The sequence below is a fragment of the Protopterus annectens genome, chromosome 6.part0 (genome assembly GCF_019279795.1).
Source record: "Protopterus annectens isolate FY-2018-M chromosome 6.part0, PAN1.0, whole genome shotgun sequence".
NCBI lineage: Eukaryota > Metazoa > Chordata > Ceratodontiformes > Protopteridae > Protopterus > Protopterus annectens.
Genome location: NC_056737.1, coordinates 1,060,952,178 through 1,060,974,913, shown reverse-complemented (window position 1 = coordinate 1,060,974,913; position 22,736 = coordinate 1,060,952,178). Strand labels below are relative to the sequence as shown.

The following is a 22,736-nucleotide window of genomic DNA, read 5'->3' as shown; positions in this document are numbered from 1 at the left end:
GCTACCTGTTTATACCACTGACACTGCATTGTGTAATGGTTTACATAAAACAAACTGACCACCTACTCTTTTCTGAATGAGTACCTCAACATCTTTAATAGTCATCTGAACTAGTAAATTCTATTACAACTAAAATAGGCAACTGAACTATACTTTATTGTTCTTCTTTAGTATCGGTTTCCTACCCTTTCTGGACTACAACATCAATGTTAGAATTTAACCCACACCCATGCTTTATTGGCAAATCTCAAAATACCTTGATCATCTGGAATTGAAAGGGATTCTGTAGTCTTATAGCCTACTGAAACTAATGGCATACACACTTTTTAAAACTATGATACTACATAGAGTTTATACCAGAACAGAGAAGTTCCATGTCCATGCATTTTCTACTCTTAAAAGTGTTGCAAGCATAACATCATCTTAAAGCATAATAATTCATCTTTCTTGGTTTCATCTGCTTTACCTTTGAAAGCATTAGGAGATAAATATGATTACACAAGAAAAGAAAAAAACAGAAAATAAATACCTAACTAAAATGCAGACCTCATTACCTGCCATGGTTGAAATTCATGAATCTTTGAACATGTTCTGTTGGCAAATGGCTGCTCCCCAGGTTTACAGGTAAGCAGATTGTGTAAGGCATATGCAGCAGCATGTACCGCAGTATAAACACAGTAGGCAACTCTTACAATCTTGACATCAAAGAAAGGAATGTGAAGCTCTTCCAGTTTCTCTGCCCCAGTACAAAGTCTAGAAACTTCACTACTTGTGTTCATATCAATCCACTTACAGCCAAAGGCTTCTTCCCAGAAGGGCTTTATGAGCAAATTATTTGGGTAGATGTCAGGATGAAGACTATAAAGGAATTCTTTAAATCCTAGAATTTCTCCGCCATGAAGAGCAAAGCCAATAGTACCACTTAATGTTCCTACAAATTCCTTTCTAAGGATAGTAAGAGAGTCAGACCAGCTGTGATATGCTATCCACACCTTTCCAGTCATATTTTCTTTAGAAACTTGCTTCATCAGTGAGATTATACTAGTCTCAGTTGAAATGATAATGATTACATTGGCTAATGATTTCTTGATCACCTCTGTTAAATGAAGGAATTTGGCCTCAGAGTAATGTACTGGCAATTTTTCTGAGAAGGCAATGCATGCACCAGATTTTTCAATTTCTGTTATGAGACTTTGGCTCCCCAGCTGGCCAAAATCATTATCAAGAAGCAAAATGCCAATCCAGGTCCATCCAAAATGTGCCGTCATCTCAGCAAGACCAGATGATTGAAAAAGTTGATGGGGTGTTGTCCGAAAGAATGAAGGAAACTGAATTTTGTCACTCAGAGTAGGAACTGAGGCACCATAGCTGATCTGAAAGACAAAGAATCTTGTACAGCATTTTGAAAATTAACTCACTGCCAAAGTGTGTGTTTTAATTGGAGGTAAAATGGATTAATGTACTCTTCTTCCAGTGTTACCTACTATATTGTCACTTTCTTCAGCCTGAATGAGTGTTGCAACTCTATAAAGTTAGAAGACATTTAAGCGAAGTCATGCCACAGGATTTAATAAAATCCATGTAGGCATAGCGTAGAGCCTACATGGAATGTATCAGTGTACATGGCCACGGCTCCCTCTCGACAGCGCACCATGCATATTAATGGTGCACTGCCAAGGGAGAGCCAAGAAACATGGATATTGAATCAGTGTAGGGAGAGGTGTAGCGGCTACCCATGGCTGCAGATGGGTGTGAGGGTCCCTGTAATGCTCCCTGCCACTGTTGTGAAGTGTGTCAGATGTATAATATGTCATTTTTATGATGTTTTTTTCTTTTTTTTTTTAAACAGCATGTTTGCACGAAGCAGAGTGCAGCAATGCCAAGCTGTGCTCACATATAGACAGCTAACACCTGCCAGACATCTAAAAACAGAAACCAGTTGTAATTAATTATCAAAATTAATGTTTTTCTTTTTTCTTTTTTTTTTTATTTTTTTTTTACATGGCACAGAAGAACCAAGTGGAGATACATTGCCGACACCTGCCAGACATATAAAAATAGAAACTGGATGTAATTATTTATAGGTGTGTTTAAGCATGTTTGCATGGTACGGTGTTCAGCAATGCTAACAGGTAGCCTAGTAGTATATGTGAAGGTATACTAGTTTTTATAACAGCCAACTAGATACATGGGTAGAGCTACAGTCTTATGTGTAGTAGGCCCTGGGTTTGAGTCCATAACAGGCAGAGTATGTTGGTAAATTAATGCAATATTTTTCTTTAATTTCATTAAACTATTGTGAATTTTGACATTGCTGCACTCTGCTAAGCACTGCTCATTCATGCTAAGCAGTGCACAAACATGCTAATGGCTACCTATGTTTGTGCGGTGTTTATAACATTATAAGATACATATGCAAAATAAACATCTCTGCCATGTTTTGAACTCGAGCCCATAACATCTGCAGCACACTGCATTAACCTGCCATGCCATGCAACTCAATTAAAATAGGTGGTTTAAACAAAACATAGTAATTGACAATTACAGTCATTAGGCTTGTTTCAGCGGAGCTACACACAGTACTGCACCACGCAAACTGGAATTAAAAGTACTGGAAAAAAATGGGAGTGTATCTTGGACTCTAGTGCAATAGTACACCACTAGACAGCCAAAAACGTGATAATGGATGTAACTGAGGCCTGTAATAGCAGGTGAATGTGCCCTTTTATCAGCAACATGTAGAAAGTCACCTGCTAAGGCATTCATGGCAAAATACATTTTCAACTGGGACTCTGGTACAGAAATACATCCATATAAAGCCATGTACATACTGATAGATGTAGAAAATGTTTGTCTCGGCCTGTATGTGTGCACATATATCTTACAAATACACCTGTTGTAGTACTGACTCAGTAGCTTAGTCTGATAAATGCCTTGCATACAGTACATTTTGCCACACACTGTCCTGGGTTCAAATCTAGTGTTGTGTTGCATTTCAATTACATTATTGTGAAGACAGTAATTAATGAATGACTTATGCATTCATTATCCACACAAAGCATTGCAAATTAAATAACTGCTTTTCAGTGCTGCAAGTCACAGGCCTGCAGGTAGGGACACACTTCACATATCTATATAGCATTACTATATGTCACCTAGTACTCTGTTATTGACACAGTTGCCTAACATACATACCTTAAACACATGCCCTAACTGGAGTGTAAAAGTTATCCTCACCCTGGCTCTGCCTCTACAACAAAGCTAACACAGCTGACACAGACACACCTATAGCTTGTTGTCCTCCAAAGTGTTCACACTCTCTCCCTATGTCTATTACCTGCAGCAGCAGCTTCAGCCTGTGGTACACACAGCTCTATGTAAAGGTTTCTGCTACAGATCTACCCTCTGCAATGATGTAGCCTCCTCACCCCAGTAATGTCCATCTTAACAGCTAAGAAAGGGGCCCTGTTCTACATGAAGGCCTTATATACTGCACAGTGGTTGCACTTCATTGGATAATGATAGTGCAATTCAGCTGTTTTGGCTACAATTAGCATATCAGAGGCACAGATTGGTTTAGAGGAAATTACCTGCTAATGAGAAGCATGTTAAAATACAAGCAGCTGGCTATGGGGAACATTCTGTATGAGACTTTCCTCACACAAAACACGCCTCTGTGAAACATTACTAGTTGCATATTTCCACAGAGGAGTACTGCACTCCACCAGGTATGTAACTGTTTTTTGTGTATAACAGGATGCAGATGGGAGGATAGAGGTATGGGAGTAGGGATTACAGCAGTAAGAAAGTCTTAGACCTGTGGTTATGACATGTCAATGATATACTGCTGTCTTACACCTACAGAGGATGTACAATACCTCAGGGCTGCATTGTCTATTGTCATTGTGGCACACTGGTGTTGTTGGACTGTCTCTTTATAGTGGTTCTATTAGCACACTGCTATTTGTCTGTCACTGGTCTTATGACATATTATTGGGTGGTTGGACTTAAGGGACACACCAGAGTAGACTGGATTTTGGGTGTATGATCAGACAGCAGAATCTCTCATGGCACACAGGTAAATACCTCAGTATTGATACTATATTGGTTATATCCACACATGTAGTATGTTGTCACATTGCGGGGTATGACATGTGTGAGCAAGCAGTGGATAGTGCCGGCCATTATGTCCTTGCTGCATCTGTACATAGTGGACGTTCATGTATCTGATCCTGTAATGTGTTTCCCTTGTGCTGTCTTTCAGGAATAATGTACCATAAATGCCATGCCCCCTTCTCAGATGTGGAGAATGACATAATACTTGAAGGACTAAGGCAGCATCATCACATCCTGCTATCCAGGGGGTGGCATAACAGGGAACAGTGGGCTGTATTGTGGACAGACCTTGTCTAGGATTTGAATGCCAGTGGCCACCAGGACAGGACATATGAGCAGGTTCAACACCATGCAACAGACTAATGGTGAATGCTGCATGATGAAGGGCAGCCGATGTAGCCAGGAAACATGTCATCACCAGTGGAGGGCCTGCAGTGAAACAACCATGCTCAGCCACTGAGAAATTCCTAGTGAACCTAGGAACACACGACAGCTCCCAGGCGTCCATCACACCATATATCATGGAAGTGGGTGCCACATTGTCCACAGCAGAGGAGCGTGCAGGTAAGCTTACTGTGATTACCACTGTAATACTGTAGTAGTCATTGTGTCAGGCTGTACATACTTTTATGTGGGTGTCAGGTCTATCTGCTTGGGGGGGGTTTAGCTCAGTTGCACACTCATACACATTACGTCACCAATACATCAAGTAACACAGTAGCTACTGTACAAGTGAGATATATGCACGTATTACCTTGTTATGCTGCAACATACAGTGGTACTGACAGTACCTCACCCTCAACTTTTTACAGGTCCATCAGATGTTGTCCAAGGCCATGGTCCTATTCCTGGTAAACTTGATACTTTTTGCTATGGAACATATATATATGCTATTAAAGTTAAGGGCTAGAATAATGTCCTATGTACACTTACGTTTGTGTGTAACCAGAGTAGAATGCTTGTATGTCCCATTCTGGAACATTTACCTAATGTTCTTAGAGTGGGTAATCACAGGAGTGTAGTTTAATGAACAGAAACACTTTTGCAGTTATAGTTAAGAGTGAATAAGCCTCCAGGTTTACATGAAGCAATTAATATGACATGTCTTTTAAAACCCAAACGGTTGATGGTACATACCTTAGGCACTGACACCTATATTTGTATATATTTGTTAAGATAAGTGTGCTGGGTTTTATGTGTTGTTTTATCAAGTATAGTGTCATACTGAATAACTAAAAGGTAAACTGTACTAGTCAAGTGTCACTTGATGTACCTGATGTGCTTGTTATACAGGCCTTGAGATGAATGTGTACTTTGTTGTGAGGAAGTCTATTGTGCATAAATGCGGAGATGAGAAGATGCGAGACTGCTAATGCAGTTGTTGATCTTCATTATTATGACTCTTAGTGGATTTTCCACACATAATAGTGCTTGTAATAATGTACTGCTTTTGTCTTGGTTTTCACAGGTGACCAGGGGCTGGGAGTCTCTCCCCCTCACAACCTGATGTCAGTGTCTCTTCAGACTCTGATGATGATGGTGGCTATAGTGAGACACAGGTGGGGTTGTCGGGGGCTGAATTTGTCCCAGAGGTTGACATCCTTCTTCTGTGCCCATTGTCACTGCACACAGTCAATATGCCCACACACACCTAGTCCCAACAGTCCACAGATATTGGACAGTCAGAGGTGGAGACATTTCACAGGAAAGTGTGGCAACTATGGCTCCAGTGAGTATAGTCACTGGCCATAGCCAGAGAGCTGGCAAGGTCCCACACAGGCGGATTTTCAGGGGTGCTTGTAAGAGGACTGCTGTCTGTCCACCACCTGCTGCAGGTGTCACATCATGGGTCAATCAGCCATTGTTTCAGGACATCATGGAGGCAAAGACATGTTCTGAACAGAACGTCAGATGTACGTTTAGGGTTATGGGTGCAGCTCAAAAAATTGCTCTTCTCCTCAAAACTGCCCCCTGAACTTATGTATACAAACTCTGAGACTGCCATACCTCACAGAAAAGGGAATATTGTGAGAAATGGCATCTCAGACTTGGTGTATACAAGTCTGATCTTTCAGTTTTGAGACTCACTGTAGAGGGACCAGACATTTCAAATGATTACCATCTGGAGGTTGAGTATAAGAACGACATGTTGACAGTGATTTTGCTGTAAACATTAGCCTGCTGTGGTGCAGCACAGCATACAATTGTTTCTGCTGTTGAGCCTGTGATAAAATATGTAACAATTAATTTTACCTGTAGCTGGTGTATGAGTTTATATTAAAGGCATGATATTTACACTTACCAAATACTATACCTGATCGTGGTGTGTCTGATTGAGAAACATTTAAGAGTTACATGTACACAGATACCATGGCAAGTACACCTAGGCTGAAATTAGTAATACCAGCCAATGACTAACCTTCTGCACTGCATGTATGTGAATGATGGAGGTGTCTAAAATTACTGTTGTCAGCACCAACATGAATGATTGTTGTACCATCCTCCTCTGCACAGGGAATGCCCCACCCCCCTCAGCTGTTCAAGGAATAGCAAACAAAGAAGTCTGCTCCTTCTACTGGCATACCAACCAGGTGGCCTGATACACCACAAACACACACACACACACACACACACACACACACACACACACACACACACACACACGCACACACATGCACACACACGCACACACACGCACACAGACACACACAGACACACACACACACACAAACACACACATGCACACACATGCACGCACACACACAAACACACACACACCTCCTACACCAGCTCTTCAATAGCAGAGCAATTAATAAAGAAAAGCCACCAGCCAGGTGACCATATACATACCCCCTCCCTCCTGCCCAACCATCCTGGGATATTATCAGGGCCCAGTGAAGCAGAGTTTTTGGACTTTATGAGCACAGTGAGAAACTGCTCTGCCATGGTAGTTAGTAGAAAATAGTAGAGAGCATTTCATGGGAGTGGCTGGAATGAAAAGGGGGTAAAATCTGAGCTAAATTTATCATCCAGCAGATTTGCTAAATCCTCTAGCTCTGTACAGGTGGTGGCATACGTCATTAGTAGAAATAAGGTTAGACCAAACACCACGAATATTTGTAGAAGCTTTAATTCTTTTAAGAACCAGGAAAAGTAAGCGCTTTCGCGTGCCACCAAAATGCACGCTTCATCAGACTAGTATAAAATAGTACTGAATCATTCATTTTTATATCTTGAGTAACAGCTCTTCATGAGCCAATTAAATAATCAATTCATTGAAATAAATCAATTAATTCATTCACTTCTTAGATTCACCTCTATTTAAAACTATACATGTATATTTGTCTAAGATAGCAAAACTGTGTTAGAGCAGTAAAACAATATATATACAAAAACTCACTGAGGTAGATTTTAAGGTTATAAATTAAAAACACATAGTTTTAAAAACCACATCATTTAAAGCAGCCCATTAGTTTGAACATTAAAACAACCCGTTATATTATATATTAAAGTACAATATTCACTATGTATACTCATAATGAAAAACACAATATTCATTCTTGCAGTATGATTCTTCGATCGCCTTCATTTAGAAAATAATAAATATATTGGCGACTATGTTGTCTTAAACTTCCAGCTTCATATAAAGTGGTCTACTAATTATAATAATAGTCGCTATTGTGAATATGGGGGAATCAAATCATAATACATTCACCACGAACTGCTCAAGACACTTTTAAAAATATATATATATACAAAGCGTCTGTACATAATGCCTTATACTAAAAGCAAACTATTACTTTTATAAATATTACATGTCTAAATACTGAAGAGTTTTTTATGTATAATTTATGTATATTGTCTAAAATACTAATGATATAACTAAGAAATATATATAGAACAAAGGCGAAGTAATGTTGGTAAATTAATATCTATTTAATATCTATGTGCTAGGTAACGCACAATAAAATTATAAATGTGTAAATATATAAGTAAATGTAATATTTATTATTATGTGTATCAAAAAATATCTTGATAAAAAATTTTTTAAAAAACAAAAATTACAAAAGCATGGATATACTATGTATATAGATGCCAGAAGTACCAATTATTTTATTTTGTTTTATGGCTAGTCAGATGATGAGAGACATATTTAGAAGAACTATGTATGAAAGCCATATAGAGAGCTATACAAAAGACTATATATAAAAAACAAGCCCATTAAATAGGACAAAATAACATTCTTTCAGAAAACCTCATATATCATATTATACTAAGAAATCATATCATGTAAAAATAGAATATTCATACTATAACAAAGTAATATATATTAATAAGAAATCATTTGATGAAAAACATCTCTGAACATGTTTTTTATAATGTTTTATATATTTTAAACGACAAAAATCATGATGGAATAGACCTTACAAATAGAATGATGGAATACGAAGGAATTCATTCCTTCCCATATATAATGCCCAGTGTAGAAATAATAATGGTCAATTCAACATTACTCAGAGGGCTTATAATAGAGGGGAGAATATTAGCATCTTAATAATTCATCTCCTTTAGTCAGAAATTCAATTTGGGACACTATTAGGGTGTACCTATTAATGATATTTCCTATTTTTTAAGTGTGATCTAATACTAACATAGTTATTGAGACCAGGGTACTTGTGTGCTCTAATTCTAAATATCCACTCAAGCTCTAGATGTTCTAGGTCACTGAAGTTGTCACCTTTTCTTATATTAGGCACTCTTTTCTGTAAAACTTTAAAAACAAAAGTATGATCTGGATGTTCAGAAATATGTTTGAAAAGGGCATTCTTACTATCTTTCTTCTTTATTGCATACAGATGTTCATTAGTTGGACATATTGTTTTGTGCTACCTTTAAGGTTGTGGGCATAACTGAAGAAAGCCTTATGCTTGTCCTTAACGTGAGAGGCTATTTTTATCTGAAATTTGGCTTTGGTGGACTTGATTAGTTCCCTGAGTTGCTTGTTCAGATTGTTGAGGGAGTTGTTACCTTACTAAGTAATGCCCTTCCTGCTTTTCGACATGATTTTCTTTCTTTTGTTATACAACCTATTTATAGTGGGATTCCACTAGGGTGGCTTGTTTTTGGGGGATGTCCTTTGTTTATTTTGGGTAGGTACAGCTGTTTTGATGCAGTTATTTCCATGACTGTACAGGGTTTCTGTAAACAATTCCACAAAGGCAGCTGTGTTCTCACTGTTTAGGGGAGCTTAGAATTTTGCTAGACCATTGTTTAGAAGGAGGTAGCTATCCCTGGAATATTTTTAAATGTTCTGGGTTAGCTGAGGTCCCAGGCTTAGTATTTATTTCAGCTTTGTGGTCCAACCTTACGAATGAGGATTTTACAATAGAGGGAGTGCATCTTTCTACTATTTTTGTGAGGATATGATCAGAGATAGTTGTGCCCATATTGGGTGTGCAGATAAGCTGTTCAAAGGTGTTTGAAATAAAAAATTCCAGGAATCTCTGTTCCTGTATGTTTGATGTTGAGTATGCTTCTTAGTTAATGTTGGGGGGTAGTTAAACAAACCCATGTACATGATTTTGGCTGAAATGGGAAGTGAACCTAGTATGTTCAAGTATGTAGTTGTGGGCTTCCTGGGTCATGGAGGGGGACCTATAGTTTCCAAGGATATTTTATGGGACATTATTTATGGTAAGTTGGATATTGAGAAGGTCAAGTGTGTTATACTGTTTGAACAGCCTTGAGGTGTGTTTGTGTTTGATGTAAATTGAGGGTCCTCCACCTTTATACTCTTCATGTGCCGTAGCTGGTCTAAATGTGTAGAAGACATTATAGCCTCGCACTTCCGGGATGCTCTCTCTGGCTTTAAACTAAGTCTTGGAAACTGTACAGCTGTCTATATTCTCCATGTTAAGGAGAGCTTGTGAGGAGTGGAGTTTCTTGTTTAGTTTCCTGACACTGAGCAGTAACACATTTAGATTTTTCTTACTTGTATTCAGAGTCAGTTTAGCTATGTTGCTAGGTTGATCAGGCTGGCACTGCCTAAAAAATGGGGGTGGACAAAGTTGTTGCCAATATTCAAAAACCTTGGGGGAACAGGTCCAGATCATCCCTGGCCTGTCTACCATATCCACCAAGGCAGACAAATATTGTAATCTATTGAAGTGACAGAAAAACCCAAGGCAGATATTAAAGTCAAGTTTCCTCTGTTAGTATGTATGGAAAGCATTGTCTGGGAGCTGCCTCTTGTCTCTCTTCATATAGTCCAGGGAGGTACATCTCAAATTGTTTACACTCACGTGGATTATGATTGAGTCATACTGGTACTTATTTGAATGCAGGCATTATCTGGTGGATCTTCTTGCTCAGCCTGATGAGTAGGATGTGTATGTGTGTGTGTGTGTGTGTGTGTGTGTGTGTGTGTGTGTGTGTGTGTGTGTGTGTGTGTGTGTGTGTGTGTGTGTGTGTGTGTGTGTGTGTGTGTGTGTGTGTGTGTGTGTGTGTGTGTGTGTGTGTGTGTGTGTGTGTGTGTGTGTGTGTGTGTGTGTGTGTGTGTGTGTGTGTGTGTGTGTGTGTGTGTGTGTGTGTAAAGCAGAGTGTCCTTTGACTACAATCTTATGTTATGTGTCAGTTTGCCTTAGGGGCTTAAAGGCTGAGACCCCTTGTTATAATGCTAACACGTGTCTTGGTGCATGAGTTATCACAGTGCTCTAGAGGTTGTTGTGGATATTTATTTTGTGTGTGAACATCTGGGAGGCCTTTGTGGTTTTGGAAGATTACATTTAAGAGCCTTGGTATATGTGGATCTATGTGTCTGATCCACATTATGTGTTGTGAGTGTACTGTGTGTGTTACTGCCAAACTGTTTGTTGTTGTTTGCATTGACGTGAGCTTTGTCTCCAGTGACACTGTGTAACTACATCGTTCACATAGGTTCATAGGTTGGTACTAGGCTATCAGCCCTAGGGCCTATACAAGCCTAGCCATAACAATTCCCTGGCTATTTCTTCCCACATTATTTACTTTCTTGGACCCCTGTCTAGCAGGGCGACTGACGTGATCCCTGGGGTCCCACTTTGCTTTAGAATGAGGTGGTTGTCAATAAACATGAGACAACTACTACATTGCTTCAGGATGCCAAACTCCACCAAGACGGCTGCAGAGATAGTAGAAATGTGCATCCATGTGGTTACAGATCCTAAATTTCTGCTTCTTTTACTAGTGGATGGTACAAGAGGCGTTAACGGCTGGCTACTAGGTTGTTACATGTACTTGCATGCCTACGTTCCTCAATGAGAAAGCCAATTGCTCTTTGCACAACCAGGTACTTGGGTCAATTTCTGAGGTACCTTTTATAGGGAAACATTTAATTCACAGTACTTGTGACTGTGTATGGTGCCACTGCAGTATGAGCAGCATTGGGCAAACATGCCAACTTCATAGCAGCACAGAAAACTGCTTAAAAAACAGTCCTCTTACCAATAATCGAATTGCACTAAAGGCTGACCAAAGTTATTCCCAGCTTGGAGACAGATCAGGCAACCTCCCAATGCAGACCTAATCCCTCTTAATGTAGCATCCCTTTAGCACGGCCAACAGTACAGGAATACAACAATTAAATACCAACAATGTATACAAAGTAGCAAATTACACAGTAAGGCTGCGTATAAGACTTCTCAGAAGTACAGATCACAGTTATCAGCAAACAGTACAATATTAGGGCACTTTAAAATGACTTAAAGTGCACAAGTCATCAAATAAAGCAAAAATACAGCAGTACTACTCTAATACAGTTGAAAGAAGTGAAAACTGTAAAATAAATCTCTTATCCACCAAGGATGGTACAGGATTAGTTCAGGACCCTCTCAGAATCTAGCATGGATGTCTTGGTATATTTCTGCTATACTCCTTCCAATTTATTCATGCAAGTTTTCTTATACGGTTTCCATATAATTATTCCAAACTCTAGTTTTGGTCTAATGTAACTTAAAAATATTGTTTCATTTCTGATTTCTTTGACTTTATACAACGTTTTATATAGCCTATGTATTTATAACAATGGTTAACCAATTGTTTGATATGGTTAGGTAAAATCTCAAAGCTGGGTCTATCCATACACCCAGGTCCTTAAGTAAATCCAGAGTTTCAATCACAGTGTGTTGTAACTTATCAGGTAGTGTAGCAGATTAATACTAACACTTTCTGCAGCAAAGTTTCAGGGTTCAAAGCCTTTTCACTAAGTAACGTATGGGATAGCAAATTAGATCACAAATAGAACCCTGGAAATTTGGATGGGTGGCACTACTTCCTCCAAAAGACCCATCACTATTGTTGTACCCCAGGTTTCAGTCCTTGGACACACTTCTTTGGTATTTACTTCTCAGAGGGCAAAGCTAATGTTAAGTGTTTATGGCTGGCCAAATCTGCAGATGAATGTAAATATGATAACATCATGAACTCTCCAGAGGACACCAAGATCCTACAAAAGGGCCTTCCCATACCTGGTGTTATAACTATAGACCAAAACTAAATTCCAAAACATGTGTAATAGTCTCCTTTGGCAAGTATGATGCCCCCCCCCCGTAACTATAACACTGACAACACACCCCTGAAAATTGATCCAGTAGTTAGGACCTGGGAACCTATGTGGACAACAAACTCTCTTTCATTCATCAGGTATCCACTATTGTAAAAAAGTTATTTTTATTGCACAGCTTATTAGTAATGGCATGACATCTAGGTCCATGGATGTGATCATTCCACTGCATTTGGCACTTATTAGGCCAATCACTTAGTATAATGTCCCCTTTGGTATGTACATGTCCAAACATTTAATACAACTTGAATGACAACAATACATTTCACCAAGAAAATCAAGGCCCTAAATCTTAAAAACTACATTGACCACCTTTTCAGGATCATACAGACTGCTGAGGGGTGATGCCTGCTTCACATACAGAACCTCAGCTAACCCTGTCCTTTCAGACATAATGCATATCTGCAAGTCCACTAGTGGCATAATCACCCATTCAAATATCTTAATCTCTTCTGCAGCATAACTACAACATATTGGAGGGATAGATATGAATCACAGAGAAAATTGCTTCTTTAGAATCATCTTCCTCTCTGATAAAGCAAAGTAAATCTCTTATTCTAGTCAAATATAATCTGGACAAATAGATGGGAAACTGCAAATTCAACCCTGGTTTAAAACCCTTGTACCCTTATGGGTAGGGGTAGTAATGCTCTGCCCAGCTCTGGGTTATTTGTACTTAAATTACAAGGGGTAAGAACATCAAAGGAATGCAGGTCTAGGCTTCCAAAGCTTTTCATGGATTTATATCCTAGTAACTACCTAAGAATTTATGAACCTTTATTAAATATCCACCGTTCAGTCTATGACTTCCAAATCTCATATGCTTATTTCTGATGTATTTATTTGTATATTATCCACCTGTGCCCAAATGTCTAATTTAGTCAAGTTCTTTTACAGGCATGCTTTCTCTCTTACAGATGTAATCGATGTCCATATTTAGAAGAGCTCAGATGAAAAAAAAATATATATCTGAAATATACAACCTTATCAAGTATGAGCATAGGAAAGATTCATGTGGGACACTCTGACTGTAACCTAAAATATCATGTGTTCACTGACTGCCATCTCCTATTTGTAAGCCATGCAACTATCCATCTTACTACCAGTGTTTTGTATGACCCTATCAAAGGCTGAAGATGTCTATATAAATTACATCACTGAACAGATTTTCATTTCTGTTATTATATCATTACAGAACATTGTGTTACAGGTAGGTATAGCTCTATTTTCAAAAGATGCATGCTGACATATCATTTAAAGTCCCAGCCTTTCCAACTCTGACAATTTATTCAAAATGACCTTCTCCATTATTTCTTTCTGCAACAATATCGTAAACTTACAGGTCTGTATGACTCTGGGTTTGTCTTACTCTTCTTCAATTCAGAAATGGAACAATAACAAAAAAAAACATTACTTGTGATTTTTTTTCTGGTTTTCTTTTCCTTTATGCTATTTCTGTGTTATTCATTTATCACCTGTATTATCTGTCGGACTGCACTGCACAAAGTGAAATGTAGACCTACAAAGATTTGTTGGAAGGGTAGGGGAAACTGAATGATAAATAATTCCTCAGTTATTTATTCCGTTGGTTAGAGTAGGGTAGCCAGCACTTTGGTCCCAAGCATTTCAACTGCCAGAGACCACTGTCTGCAGCAGCCAACTTTGTATTAATAAAAGTAATGAACACGACACTGAATATGGCACTTTACAATCTCAAATGACTGCAGGTGGAGGTACAGTACTATTGCAGGATTTCCTACTTTATAGTATGTCAGAGGTCGATCCTGATGGTGTCACATTGAAATCCACAAATAACTTCCTTTTATTCAATAATTTTAACCTAACTGTGCCTTTTGTAAAGCTCTAAATTTAATTTGCACTTTCTGTCTACCCTCACTTAAATATGGAGTCCAGCACCTGTCACTATGGCAAACTGAAAAATGGTTGGTGAGAGCTTGGTCCAGTTTAAGAAATTATTATGTAAATTTATGCATTGCTGTGCTTAGCGCTATAAATTGCATAAAAGCACACGTCTATGTGCTTTTATTGACATAGCTCAGTTTGTACTGCTATGAATGAACCATGAACTCCTCGTTCATCTGTGTATGTACTTTCTGAGCCTCAGCCTAATGCCATGATGCAGGTGCATGAGAAAATAACCTGGTAGTACTTACATGCACCCAGAGAGTACCCACACGGAATGTAAGGAGCCAGACAGACTGATTTAACACCCTAGTGGGTGTGGTTCACACCACGGTAGTCTCAGTTTCATACTTACATTTTCTAAATTCTTTTCCTTTTGAATTTGGCATAGGAATCATGTGAACTACTAAAGTCTAGAGTCCTGCCCCAAGGTGGTCTGAGAAAGAGATAAAAATCCTACCTCACCTGTTGCAAGCATCATCCCTGCAAAAGCTAGAAGATGCTGCTGCAGGAGGCACCTGGAAAATTTGATATCTGGTTGGAGTCAGGGGATCATCTGACTTCACTAAGAAGTAGCCTTACTCCAGAGAACAATGCCACCACAGGTATAATGGTCTGCAGAAGTGGAGGGGGAACACCTGACACAGTGAGTTCCAGACATACGAGAAAGGAGGCCATAATTCTACACTAAGTATTTGTTTTATTCTAGTTTAAACTACATATAAGGATGGATAGATAGATTAGATAGGTAGATAGATAGATATGGATATAGATTTATAGACATAGATATAGATATAGATTTATAGACATAGATATAGATATAGATATATATATATATATAGATATATGTGGGCTTTTATTAATTCTTCAGAACTTAGACAAAGTAGTGTAATTATATTCAACGTGTCAGATGGACTGATTGATGGGCATACTAAATTTTATTTATGTTTGTTTACTGAGGTAGTGTACTGATCAAAAATGACCATTTGAAAATACAGCCAGGATAAAAAGTTCACAATAACAATTATAAAGGAGTTACTAGGTTACACGTTAAAGCAGTGCAAAAGCAGGAACCTCTCTCTTCATGGATGATGACAGAATATGGAGGAACTCTTAAAAGTAAAAAAAAAGCTAAAATAAAATAGATAGACAAATTTTCATACCTCTCAACTTTACAGATTTTTGCAGAATGTCCAGATTTTTGCCTCATATTTTTGGTGTGCTCCTCCTAAAATCTGTACTTTTCTGGCAAATAGCTGAGGATTTAAGTCATTAAATAATGATAAACATTTCCTTCAGAAAATTCATGCTAATGCAAAATGTATTATTCTATCAACTTTCTAAGTTTGTAAGGGCAATATTTTAAATCTGTCCCTATTTGTCCCCCCATCATTTTAGGCTTTGTCCAGCTTTTTTGCTCTAAGAGGTTGACAGGAGGTATGGACAGATATATTTTTCTTTCACTGACACAGAGGCAACCCCATCCATCCACCCCTTCCTAAAGTTGTTGCCTAAAAGGTTTAAAGCACAGCTCAGGGCAGTAATTCGAGAACTTGGATTCAAGATGGAGCTAAGTTACATTAATCTTTCTTTTTGTTGTTAAACATTTAAGTTTTATGGGCATAAGTACCAAATCCCAGGAAAAACAAAATACGTTTCAAGATAAATGACTTGTTCAGTGTTACATAATACATTCGTGGAAGTAGAGGGAATCAAACGCAAGACTAGAGACTGAGTGTCATAGCCTTAATCCTATGTACTAGATTGCAGTCTGTATTTATAACTATCCATTTTTAACAACAGTTGCTACTCATACCTAAAGCAATACAACATCTGGATCCACTTGTAGAAAAAAGATAAATACAACATGCTAAGAACAAATAAAAGAAATGTACAATGTTAAAGGTTCTTACCTGTGGGAAATGGTAAAGACCCAGTATTCTAGCCATAGGAACTGAGGTCACTGACAGTGAATCTCCAATAATGACTGAACTTGATGACTTTGACTGGCAACGATAATTTGGAACTGGTTCCTCTTTCCCAGAGAGCTGCCACATAATTCCCTGCAGTGCTCTTACCTCCACAGAACAGGATGTATAAATGGCATATCCCAGTGTGATATTTGGCAAAAGGTTTGGCCAGTTGTTTATTTCATCAGTGGCATAGATCATGGTTAATAACCACTGGAATACTCTGATTTCAAATCTTTAAAGGAATATTTTATTAATTAAATACTCTTTATATTATATACTTCAACATATATTCGTTTAATCTATGCATTTAGCCTTTTTGTGTACTTAAAGTAGATAAAAACAAAAAAAAGAGTTTCTGTGCCTGTCCCTCTGATAAAGAAGGATAAATTGTTGAAGATGACCTATCTGCCTCTCTGACAAAAGAGAAATAAATCACTGATGACAACCTACCTGCCTCTCTGACAAAGAAGAATAAATCACTGATGATGACCTAACTCCCTCTCTGACAAAGAGGAATAAATTGCTGATGACGACCTACCTGCCTCTCTGACAAAGAGGAATAAATCACTGATGATGACCTACCTGCCTCTCTGACAAAGAGAAATAAATTACTGATGACGATCTACCTGCCTTTCTGACAAAGAGGAATAAATTGCTGATGGTGACCTTCCTGCTTCTCTGACAAAGAATACATACATCACAAGAAACATGTAGAGTGCTCCCCTGTGGTGAAGCAGATGTCCATATCAGCCATCAGTGACAAGGGTATGGTAGAAACATCCTTCATGGCTGCCCATATGACAGCCATGCCACAGATTGCTCTCATCCCTGTAATGGGGAACAGAAGACTAGTAGTTTGATGGTCATCAAGCACAGAGGTCAGAAAAAGATATATAAAAATACAGTTATTGTGCTAAATGTAACACAGCCACACTTCCAAAAATTACTTCAGTTTCATTTGAATACTTCTGGAAAAAAAACAGGATTCATAAACGAGTAGCTCTAACACATGAAGCATTAAGCAACAGAAATATGTTGTTTTTTTAAACTTTTCACATTTCAAGGAATGGGGGCAATGATCCTAGGCAATCATTAAACTAAATGTTATTGAATGCAGGAGGACTAACTAATATTAATGAGGAATTATGTCACTGACTACAGTGAGAATAAGTAAAGTCAGCTCCTAACAAGTCTTTCTACATAAGGGCACCATACACCAGAAAAGGTTCCATCTGTCATTAGTGTCACACAGTTATTAGTCATCTGATGAAAAGCCTGGCTGGGACAAGAAGAACATAATAGTGGGTAAACTCCAGATGTTATAATTTACTGTTACATTGTGATCTTCCCCACATAAGATCGTATGATTTTTTTTAGTTTCAGAATGCATTTTATATTTTGCATGTATTCCTGCTACACTTTTTCCATTTTAAAATTAAATGACTTTGAGTAAGTTGGAATTGCTGCTGTCTCTATAACATTTTCAGAAAATTATATCTAGAAAAAAACAGGGAATGAATGGTCTTAAGTATCAGCAGAGATTAAAAAGCTTCTATAGAAATATAAATGGGAATATGATTTTATATATAAGCCAAAAACAGATAATTTCATGTTAGAGCATCCAGAACTCACAAAAAGTATCAGGCAAGAACAAAGAAAATGAGTTAGAACTTTAAATAGAAATGCAAGAGTTACTTCATTACTCCATGAATTACCTAAACAAATAAGCTGAGTGAAAATATAACTTTATTTAAAGAGGAGACAGACAAATGCTTTGGTGAAAGGTGTTATACAGTGTATTAGGCAGGTGAAATGGTCAAGAGTCCAAGCCTATAGATGAAAGGATATGATATAAACTAAGGTGCTCTAAAAGCAATGACATATTTAACATAAAACTTGATAAATAATGTAGAGAACAGTGACTGAGCAACATTTACAAATGAGTGCTGCAGTCAAATCTCAAGGGCAAAGGGGGCGGAGCCTAGGTGGCTAACTGAGAGCAGTGAATTTTGAGAGCTCCATAAACTACAATAATACTATAGGAAAATTGTGTTATTTTCACATTTAAAACATCAGAAATCTATAGATAAACTACTAAACTACATAAATATCAATTTTGGAGGAGATATACAAAAATTTTCCTGTCAAGTAACTTGGAGATATATTGAGTCACTGAATATGAACAACTCAAGGAATTTTCATCTAGATGTTGCTTTGAAAAAAGAACTGCGATTGATGACATCTACCTTACAGGAACTATCTTTGAAGATGGATGGCTTTAAAAATGACTTAGAAAACCTCAAATTAAATTCTCAAAAACAGACTGATACTCTTAAGGAACTATTACAGCAACACCATACAAAAATAACAAATACAGAGACTTCTCTAAATGACACTGAAGGGAGACTCAAAGAGGAAGAATTCCAAAAAGAATGTCTGCTTAAACAGAATACATGGCTGCTTAACAAAATAGATGACTTAGAAAACAGGAAAAGGAGAAACAATATAATGATCTTTGGTCTGCCTGAAAACACTGAAGGAGAAGACATTATTTCATTCTTAACAACCTGGATTCCTGAATTTTTAGACTTGAAAGAGGGACTTTCATTTGGGATTGAAAGGGCACATAGAGCACTGAGGAAACCTGCTTCTAACTCAACAAATACTCTTTCTTTCATTTCTGGACAAGGAAATAATATTAAAATCTGCTTGGAGAAAATAACCATTAAAATACAATCAAAGCCTGATAAGGTTTGACAATGAATATTCTTCCAGAATTTTAGAACAAAGGAAAAATGTCTGGCCAATAATAAAACTGTTGAAACAAAAGAACATTAAAGCACAGCTGGCCTTTCCAGCCAAGATAAAAATGCTTTTTGCCAATAAGATGAGAACCTTCAATGACTTAGGAGAAGCTACTATATTCATCAAAAACAACAACATAGTGTCTATCCCAGAGGAAATAGAATGAATGGCCCCTACTCTTAAAAGAATAAAAGAAACAAATCCTTGGACTAATGCTAGAAAGAAGAAACAAAAAACTGATTCCAAGATAGCTGTCCCAAAAAAAAAACCTCTTACAACTCCATCTCTCAAAGTATCAACTGATATGGTACATCACTTGTCATCTGTTTTTATTTAAAAAAAGGAGGGGTTCTTAAACAACTCAGAAACAGTAATGATTTATTCAGAATGTTCAGAGTCCAATAATTCTTCACAAACAAAGGTAAGTCAAGATGGGTTACTATTTACATTATATATAAGCCAAACAAAGCAACATATAATACAAACATAGAAGTTTCTATTCCTCTACTTGAACTCAACGAATACATATCTTGTTCATTTTTCATTGATTTTACTTATAATGTTGTTGTTGTGTCTTTCGGCTTTTCCCGGTTAGGGGTCGCCACAGCGGAACTCCGGTCCACTAATGATTGGTAGTTGATTTTTATGTGCCGAGTTACCAGCCCTGACACACAACCTTCAACGAAGGTATGCCCATTCATACATGTCTCCATGCAGAAGACGTTCTAGCTGAGAATCGAACCAGACAGCGTCTTACTGTGAGGCGACAACGCTACTGCAATACCACCACCACAGGATTGATTTTACTTATAATAATTTAAGTAATTAATTAACTAATTCAACAAGGTACCATTCATCAGCGTTCAGACTCAAGTGTAACAAATTAACATCATATATGATAGGAGTAACAGTAGAGTGTTTTGAAAAAAAAATGCTGTCATGTAGACTAATGCCTTCTTCAGTTAAAGTATGATTTAGAAATGTCATGTATATCCTGGTTAAATAAGAGTAGCAAGCTGTTAGTAACAATGTCATCATTCTTCTGTCTAAATATAGTTAATATCAATTATGGCAGGTATCACAGCTACGAGTGCTGTTTGATCAATCCTGATATGGTGTGCATGAATGCAGTTGTGTCTGGCAGCTAGTACAAATGTCATTATTATTCTGCCTAGATATAGTTAATATCAATTATGGCTGGTATCATAGCTTCAAGTGCTGTTTGATCAATCTTGATATGGTGTGTGTGGATGCAGCCATGTCTGGCAGCTAGTATAAATGTCATTATTATTCTGTCTAAACATAATTAATATCAATTATGGCAAGTATCACAGCTTTGAGTGTTGTTTGATCAACCCTGACATGGTGTATGTGGATACAGCTGTGTCTGGCACCTGTTATATGTTGCCATTTTCATCTCCAGGAAGCTGTGGGTTGCGGCTTGTGATTGAGGTTTACTGATGCTTGTGTATTAGGAAGAGACATTTGGTGTTTTAGCCTGGATCCAGGGGAAGGGGGTGGATAGAACTGTGATTTGGGATGTTTTGGCAGAGAATGGTTTGTTTGTACATCTGCTGAGTGGGAGGTGGGAGGGCTGGAGGAGTGTGTTGTCTCTTGTTGTGGCGGCTTGTTGGGTTTTTTTTATCTGTTTGCTCTCTGTTCTTTTCCTGGCTTGAAGTTGCAGTGAAGTGAAGCTTTGCTTCAGGTGCATCACAAGCCTCTGGTATGCAGTACACAGACATATTAACATAAACAGATGCTCCCAGGTTGGTATGGTAATGGAGACAGAGTGATGATAATGCTTAACAGCTCTGAGGAGCCTCCGACATAATTCTCGGCAATGACATTTTTGGTTTAATATATATATATATATATATATATATATATATATATATATATATATATATATATATACATATATATTATAAAAGGGCTGTTTTTTGATCCACATGTACAACACATATTGATGGTCTCCCAACACTTTGTTTAGCTCATTAAGTTGATTTTTGATAAAAAAAAAATAAAAAAACACCACACACAATAGTTATGTAATGTATGATTTTTGTAAATCTAGACATAAAATGTATAATCATCATATAAGATGAAGCAGTCTGCTGAATTTAGATATTAAAGATAGGATTTAATAACATGGGCTTGTGTATAATAACATTACTGTCTTAGCTTCTCATAAATGACATACACTACATTGAACATCAAGAGGAAGCATGATGATTTTTCTTATATAAGTAAATATGCATAACAAGTCATGTAATTGCTTTAACTTTAATTGTAGTTTTTGTAATCCATCTTGACCATATATAATACTTAAGCTGTTACCAAGGTAACTAATGTTTTATACATGACATCAAACTGACAAAGTTGTTCAAGAGAAACAATAGAAGCCTGAACTTGAAATGTCACAGAATGTAACAATAATATTCTGAACAAATAGTATTAAATTGACAACAGACAGTTTAATAACATGGGCTTGAGTATAATAACAGTACTGTTTTAACTTGTCATAAATGATATACACTATACTGAACATCAAGGGGAAGCATGATGATTTTCTCATATAGGTAAATGTGCATAACAAGTTATATAATTGCTTTAACTTGAATTGTGGTTTTGTAACACATCTTGACCATACATAATACTTAAGCTGTTACCAAGGTAACAACTTTTTATACATGACATCAAACTGACAAAGTTGTTTAAGGGAAACAATAGAAGCCGAAATGTAACACTCACATTCTGAACAAATAGTATTAAATTGACAATAATCACTCAGTTTAACCTCTGCTGATTATACACAATAGACTATTGAATATAGAAAGGGAACTTATTTATTTATTTATTTATTTATTTTATTTTACATTTGTTAACCGGGAAAGTCCGACTGGATACATATCCATTTTCAGCGGAGGCCCGGGAAGAAAAGCTCCAAGTAACAGATAAACATTTAAAATGCAGGTTACAGTGATATTTAGCAATTTAGCAAAGATCAAAAGACAAAAACATAATAGGTTACATGTTTAAGAAAAAGTACAAAGTAAGGTAACATTTAGATATGAGAAAGACAACAACAAAGATGGAGATGGAAAGAAATATAAAGGGAAAAATAAACATATAAGAGTAGTGTATGTATAGGAAAAGGATGATCATTAAGAAAGAAAGGAAGAATGAAATAATTGAAGGGTAGGTTAGGTAGGAAGCAGCAAAGGGTGAAAATGAGGTTATAGTCCTGATAATGGAAGCTAGAGAGATATAAAGGAGTAAAATAATTTAATTGAAAGAGGGTAAGGAGAGAATAAAGGGAA

The 22,736-nt window shown here is 37.3% G+C and overlaps 1 protein-coding gene across 1 annotated transcript in view; it reads right to left on the bottom strand.

Annotated features, from left to right (window-relative positions):
* The window catches only part of LOC122803937 (extracellular calcium-sensing receptor-like), a 319,734-nt gene that overhangs the window by 200,335 nt on the left and 96,663 nt on the right, over positions 1–22,736 (bottom strand). Inside the window, exons 2-3 of the mRNA XM_044073614.1 lie at positions 16,552–16,843; positions 555–1,373 (exon numbers count right to left, since the gene is read on the bottom strand). Coding sequence (XP_043929549.1) covers positions 555–1,373; positions 16,552–16,843 — 1,111 coding nt within the window. The remainder of the gene's footprint in view (positions 1–554; positions 1,374–16,551; positions 16,844–22,736) is intronic.